Source organism: Onychomys torridus, unplaced genomic scaffold, assembly GCF_903995425.1.
Source record: "Onychomys torridus unplaced genomic scaffold, mOncTor1.1, whole genome shotgun sequence".
Classification (NCBI taxonomy): domain Eukaryota; kingdom Metazoa; phylum Chordata; class Mammalia; order Rodentia; family Cricetidae; genus Onychomys; species Onychomys torridus.
Window position 1 is genome coordinate 4,608 of NW_023411687.1, and position 7,175 is coordinate 11,782.

The following is a 7,175-nucleotide window of genomic DNA, read 5'->3' on the forward strand; positions in this document are numbered from 1 at the left end:
GTCAATTCTGGGGACAAAGCTTCAATATGGAAGATCTATGGAGGTCAGTCCTGGCCTATGCTCACAGGGTATGAAGTCTTTGGAAGTGATTTCAGAGACAGACTTCAAAAAGAGAAACCCATGGGCTTTGTAGATCAGCCCCTGTGGCAAGATGTAAAATCTTTAAAATGGATATTCAGTAAGGCACTTGACAGGGAACCTTTGAGGTTGGAAACCGCTCATTCACAGGACAGGAAATTAACTATGTTAACATCAGAATTACATCTTCAAGGTATGAAACCTGAGTTGGTCAACTGTGGATCAAAGTTGAAAGGTGTGAAGTCTGAGCCCACATATGTCCAGACAATGAAGGATACAGGGATCAATCATAGTGCTGAATCACAGTTTGTGGGATTCTCTAAGCAGGCCTCGGACTCAAAGGTTTATAGCCTGGTGCCTTCTGAATTCAATGCCAGAAACCAGAAGCAATATCGGAAGTCTCATAAGTTAAATCAAAAGCAACTACTTCAAAAAATAAAACAGATAGCTTTCAAACAGGAACCACATTTGCAACAAATCAAGTCATCAGAATTATGTACAAAGCTTCAAGACCTGGAATCTATGGAATTCAATTCAGAGCAACAGTTGCAAGATGTGATGTCCTCTGAGTTGGGCCTGGGAACAAGTCCTCAGTCTTTAGAGTTCAACCCTGGGCCACAGTTGCAAGAGATAAAACCTTGCGAGGGGTGCACAGAAACCAAGCTGCCAGATGAGCCATCTCTGGAATTCAAGCATAAGCCTAGACTGCAAGTTAGGGCATTCTGTGACCTGAGTGCAGGGCCACAGAATTTTGTAAAAATGTTATGGCATCCAATACCAGAACACAAAATGTGTCCAAGTCCTCGGAGTGTAAATTCTTCTGTATGTTTCTTGGGACCAAGTCCTCAATGTGTGAATTCTTCTGTATGTACCCCAGGGCCAAGTCTTCAGTGTGTGAATTGTTCTGTATCCACTCTAAGACCAAGTACTCAGTGTGTGAATTCTTCTTCATGCACCCCAGGGCCAAGTCTTCAGAGTGTGAATTGTTCTGTATCCAACCTAAGACCAAGTACTCAGTGTGTGAATTCTTCTATATGCTCTCCAGGGCCAAGTCCTCAGTGTGTCAATTCCACTAAGTGCCATCCTGAAGCACATATGCAAGGTGTGAATCAATGGGCATCAATTCTAGGACCACACATTCAGTGTGTAGATACTACTGGATGCAATCCTAAATCACAATTGCAAGGTGTGATTCCTTCCGCACCAACTCCAGGCCAAAACCCTCAGTGTGAACATTCTAAGAGGTATAGTCTTCAGCCACTTCTTGATATGAATCATAGAACATTTCCAGCACCACAAATTATGTGTGTAAATTCTGTTTGGTGCAGTACCAAAACACATTTGCAAAATGTGGATTCTTCTGCCTGTACTCAAAGACAAGAGTCACAGTCTGTAAATTCTGCAATATACAGCCCTGGGCCTCATTTACAAGCTCTGAAACTTCAAGGTATGGAGTTTTCTGAGTTGAACCCAGAGACAGGAATTCTAAGAGAGATGCCTATAATAGTTAACCAAGGACAACATGTGCAAGGTCTGAAGTTTGAATTAATCCAGAGTCAAATATTATAGATGTAGCACCTATAGAGTACAACCCTGGGCCACAGGTACAACGTGTGAATTTTTCTGAATTGAATATAGGATTAAAATTACAATGCATAAATCTAGTGAAGCTTAGTTCAGGGCCATAGTTGTAAAACTTAAAGTCCTTTGAGTTGATGCCTGGATCAGAATCTCATTGTCCAAAATCTATTCTGTTGAACTGTGGACCATCTATTCAAGATGTGATGTCATCACTCTTAAAGGTAGGGGCGGAGTTTCAAGAGATCCCATTTTTGAAGAACCAACTTTGGATGTAGCAGCAAACCACACAACCAATGTTTTCTTTGAGGCCAACAAGAAATGATGTGATATCTGTGGGAGTTTCACCAACCCTACTGCCTGAAGATAGAATATCCCCAGACATGAGCAAACAGCCATTGCCTTGTTTTACAAATTCTGTGATACTGACACCTGGCTGCAGTCTGCAGGACTTTAAGAAGTGAGGAATTTTCACCTGAACCTTGTTTTGAAATAGTTACATCTGTGAAGTTGAAGCCAGGGTCACCCACTCAAAGTGTGAATTCTCTAGAGTTCACTCCTTGCCACTGTTCTCAATGTGCTAAGTCTTGCTTTGCACCAGAGCCATGTTTTCAAGATGTAAAGCCTGTGCCACTGAGGCTGGGCTCCCAACAGCCAAGCCTGGGTCGCCAACAGTTTCCTCTAAATGACAAACTAATGGTACCAACAGCAGAGTCCACCGGGGAATTCTTAGCAGGACCAGCACTGACTAGTGTCAAATTTTCAAATTTGATTCCAGAATCATAGCAACAGTGTATGAAATTGACAGAATTTTCTTCAGAGTCATAGTGACAAAGTGTAAAACATGTAACATTGTCATCAGTGTCTCTGCCACAAACTGGAACCTCGGTGGGGTTATCACCAAGACCATTCCTTCAAAATGTGACATCTGAGAACCAAAATCCCCAAACACGAGATCAAATCATAGAATCCTCTCAAGTGATATATAGACCAGGTACCAGTTGGCAGACTATACTGAGAAGATGAGGCGCCAATTCTCTAAATTGGTGGATTTCATTTCACTACCAGATCGTCAAGATGCGGGATCTTCAGAAATGACAAAAGGGTTGAGACATAAAAGCCTAGAAACAATAGAGAAATCTATGAGGTTGACCCCCAAACCAACAGATAAAGTCATAGAATCATTAGTGAGGCCTCAGTAGCTCAATCTTCAAGAACCAGAATCTGTTGATCTGACTCAAACACTAGGTGATCCGGATTTGAAGTCCTCAGAACTAACCCCACAGAAAAGCTTCCAGAGCCCAGAAACTCTGGAGTTGCTTTCTTGTTTGTGGCCTTAATTTAAAGATTACAAGGAGTTGCCAACAGAACAAGCCACAGAATCTAATAGACTGTACTTGACCTCAAGAATCATGTTGCAGAAGTAAGGATGCTAACTTGTGAGGTAAGACCAGGGAAAGAATTTCTTAGCGTGACTTCAAAGCCAGTAAATAGACTGGACGTGTTGAAAAATCTCTAAGACTATGGCCTCGTGACTTAGGACCTGGTGTGGTGAGCTCTGAGAAAAGATCTCAAAGGGAACAACAATCTCTAGCATGGCCACCAAGCCCATCCTATCATGTTCCAGATTCTGTTTCAGGGATAACCCCAGGACAGGGACCTCAGATTCCTGAGTCTGTAAGTTTGACCTCAAAGCCATGGCTGAAAATAGAAGAATCCTTAGAGTTGTTAATCCAGCAAGCCAGTTAAGTTGTGGGAGATATAGACTCTGAGGAGCTCACTTTTGAGTCATGGCAGCCAGGGGAGGTAGCAGGTAGGCTAACAAAGCCCCAGGATGTAAGCATGGGAACTTCAAACATAACTCCAATAAAATCACTAGATGAAATTATAAACTTTGTAATGGTCAGTCAGACAGAATCCACAAAGACATGGCTGATCTCCTCAGTGTTTCCAAATCTGTGGAAGTTATCTTGGGACTGCCACTTCAAATTATACTTTATGGTGATACCGAAGCCAACCTCTCAAAGGACAAACATGCTGATTTGACTCCCAAACTGCATGGAGTAATATTGGCAGAATTTGCTTCAAGTCTTTGGCTAAAAAATGTGCAGTCTAAGAAATTAATCACAGTGTGAACACATTAAGTTTTAGAAACATAGAGTTGCTGGGCTTTCAAGTTATAAAGACTATATTAGTTCCCATACCACTGCTTCTGATGGTAAAATCTGAAGATCTGGCTCCAGGACCAAATCCCCAGGCTATAGAACCAATAGGAGTTGCCACAAAACCTAGCATTAAAATAAAACTAAAGAATGGTTTGAATTTACTCCCAAGACCACATCTTCAAGACATGCTAAAACCTACAGAACAAACTCCAATTCAAGAGAATTTTGCAGAATTAATTTTACAGCAAACATCTCCACTTAAGGAAACTCAAGAGCAAAGGCTTCAGGCTGAAAAATCTCTAGGGATCAAAATAATCTCCTAAAGTAATGGAAATTGAAGATTTGAATCAAAGATGGGTGTGTGATGATAGAGACTCAGACATGATAACATCGGAAAAGTCACAAGCACAGAATTACTTCTCTAGGTTCATACAGAGCCCTTCAATCCCATTTATTTCAAGTTCTGTCAAAATAACTGAGTTAGGACCCCTTCAGGGTTCTGGAATGCCGGAGGTATCAAGAGCCTTGGTGAAGAACTTTGCTGTTGGTATTTTACCCTCTACAGAGTCCTATACAGACACTATTATGTTCCGTTCATCAGCCCTTCCCTTGGTACTTCCCTTTGATATTGGGAACACTGTGGGACTCCTATATCCTGACATCTGGGAAGTGGATGTCCTATCCAAGGAAGCAACCAAAAAGAAACGGAGGAATTTGGGAATTCATTCCAGATCTATTCTCTGTGTCTACTGAGATTACTACCCTCAGAGTTTCAGGCAGGATTAGGGTCTCAAAGAAATTCTATCCGATCTTTCCTGGGAGACAACAGAATGTCTGGGAAAGTCATGTCTGTAGGCAGCGACTCCCTAGGAAATATCTCTCCAATATGCTGATGCTGGGAAATATTCAGGGAACTACTATGGAAAGGAAGATTTCTTCGGAGCCATTTTTAACAGAAGGAGTCACGATGGATATCTGTCAATTTATTCAGAATTTATTTGGGGTTCCAGCTGAACTGATGGCATTTTCCCAGAGCCTACTAGAGATGGGTCCTAGGACGATTTCACAGACCTCAGTGGTCAAAAACTATATTCAGAGACTTATTTTATGACATGGTCACAAGAAAAGTATGCCCTTAAAGATGTGGACACATGGATCCACATCTTCCATAATACAATAATCCTCTGGTACTAGATCAGGAATAAAAAAAAAAAAACAACCTCAGAAATCAGTGATATATCCCAGGAAGTCACTCAACACCTGTCTGCTTCATGTACAAGGCCCCAGTTTCCTTCCTTAATGAAGCCAGAGTCTTCTCTCAAGGTACTTTACAATAGGGAAGACCCTGTTTCCAAGGATCAGAGAGAAAACTCACAGCGTGATTCACTGACAAGGACTTTTGTCTCTCACCACTTGCTCAAGGCAAGTTGTCTTTCCCACGCCAGGATGGATATCTCAGAACAGCTCCACCTGCTAAAAGGTCTACAGCTAAAAATAGCATCAAAACTCTTAAGAGTGTCAAGTACCCCACAATATCCCTCCACGTTTCTCATCAGGTCTCATCCTGAATTATCCCAACTGCCTGCAGTGTGGCCGATGTTCAGGATTTAATTGCTGACATAAGTTACAGTCTGCTTTTGGTCCATATCTTCTTGTGTACACATAGCTCCACCTTTTAAACATTCCTGATGGCCAGGGTGAGATGTGGTGGCATCTTGGTTTTAGATTGAGAACTGGGAAAAGACCTCAAGTCTCTAAGCATTGTGGAAGAAAAAGAGCAGATACATGGAAGAGCACTACATTACCATCACAAAGGAAATCTAAAATCTTTCCTCCAGCTTCCAAGAGTCCAACTACTCCAAAAGATTTCCAGTCTCGATCTTCCAAGTACTAGTGCACATTAGAAAAAAGCAATGGGGCAGCCATGGTGTGGTCAGCAAGACAGATGCCAAAGATTCTGAACACCATGAATTATGTCAGCTTCACTCTGTATCCGAGAGTGGCTTTGAAAGTAATCAGGATGAAAAATGGTGAAATCAAGGCTCAAAAAGACCTTTGGTTTAAAATATCCAATGAAGAAAACCATTAAGGAACTTAAAACACAAAACACAAAGGTCTACAAAAATAGTAGAACCCCAGAAGAGAGTCCTTTTAGAATGATGTGTCCAACAAGAAGCAAGAGTATTGAAACCACTCAAACAAGCACTGTTTCTTCAAAGAGACAACCTAAGAAATCCTCCCAGCCCAAGTTCATCCAGCTGCTTTTCCAGTGCCTAAGGCAGGCATTCCAAATGGCACATAGAATTGTAGCTTTTACTGGACAGAAGCCTGAGGATAGGACAAGGCCCAGGCACTTTGTAGTCATGCAAATACTTGTAACCCAAACAAAAAGCCAACGATTATTGTCTAGCAGGAAATAGCAAAGGAGCCAGCCCACCAGTTGCCCAGCAAAGGTCAACAGGCTGAAGCCTAAGCAAGAGGAGAGATTGCAGGGAACAGGTGACCAGTGTAGACAAACACAAAACAAGTGAGCTCTCTCCAACCCAGACCTTTGCAATTGGAGAAACAGATGACACTGTCCAAGTTACTTCAATCTTCCAACCTTTGAGTATAGTTCAAAATGTCAACAGCAGAGCAAAGAAAAACCACAGTGATGACATCTCCTGTCCAGAGTCTTAAGAACTGTTCTCAAGTAGGAGCTAGATTTCAGGCCCAAGAGAGAGTGGAACCTGACAACCTTTTGAAGAGAATTCTGCAGAGTCACTTTAAATATACACACACACACACACACACACACACACACACACACACACACACACACAAGAACAACCTGGCTTCTTCCGGGAGAGGGCCCTTCATAATAAGCCTTTTGAAAGAACCAGTCACATCCTTTGGGAGACAACTCATGGAAGTTCACAGAGAAGGCATAGCATCCCTCTGACAGAACCCTTAGACCTCTCTCTGAGAGAAGTCAGCGCAGTCCCTCCCGAAGACAGAATAGTAGTCCTTTTGTGAGAACCCTTCAAAGTCACTCTGACATGAACCGTTCCAACCTCAAGGGGAGAGGTCTCAGCCCCTCAGGGAGGAGCTGACCCATCCCTGGGAGACACCCTTAAGGAGGTTTCTTAGTCCTCGAGAGAGGAGAGGACAAAGTCCTTCCAGAAAGGTTCGACTCAGTTTTTCTGGGAGGAGCCAACACAGTCCCTCAAAAAGGAGCCATCTCAGTTCCATCCAGAGGAATTGGGGCAGTCCTTCAGAAAGGAGCCGTGGTAGTCTTACCTCTGAGAGAACCCCTTTCAGTCCCTCTGGCAGGAAAAGAGATAGTTCTTTTGGAAGACATAGCTTGTCTATAAA

At 42.5% G+C, this 7,175-nt stretch overlaps 1 protein-coding gene across 1 annotated transcript; it reads left to right on the top strand.

Moving 5' to 3' along the window:
- Nucleotides 1–243: 243 nt before the first annotated feature.
- On the top strand, nt 244–6,500 carry CUNH2orf16 (chromosome unknown C2orf16 homolog). Its single transcript, XM_036175892.1, is given in 14 exon segments — nt 244–789; nt 2,242–2,650; nt 2,653–2,854; nt 3,197–3,207; nt 3,296–3,558; nt 3,684–3,810; nt 3,813–4,134; nt 4,136–4,433; nt 4,576–5,025; nt 5,028–5,336; nt 5,338–5,704; nt 5,707–5,847; nt 5,850–6,196; nt 6,369–6,500. Coding segments are annotated over 14 exon segments (3,924 nt in total).
- Nucleotides 6,501–7,175: the final 675 nt, after the last annotated feature.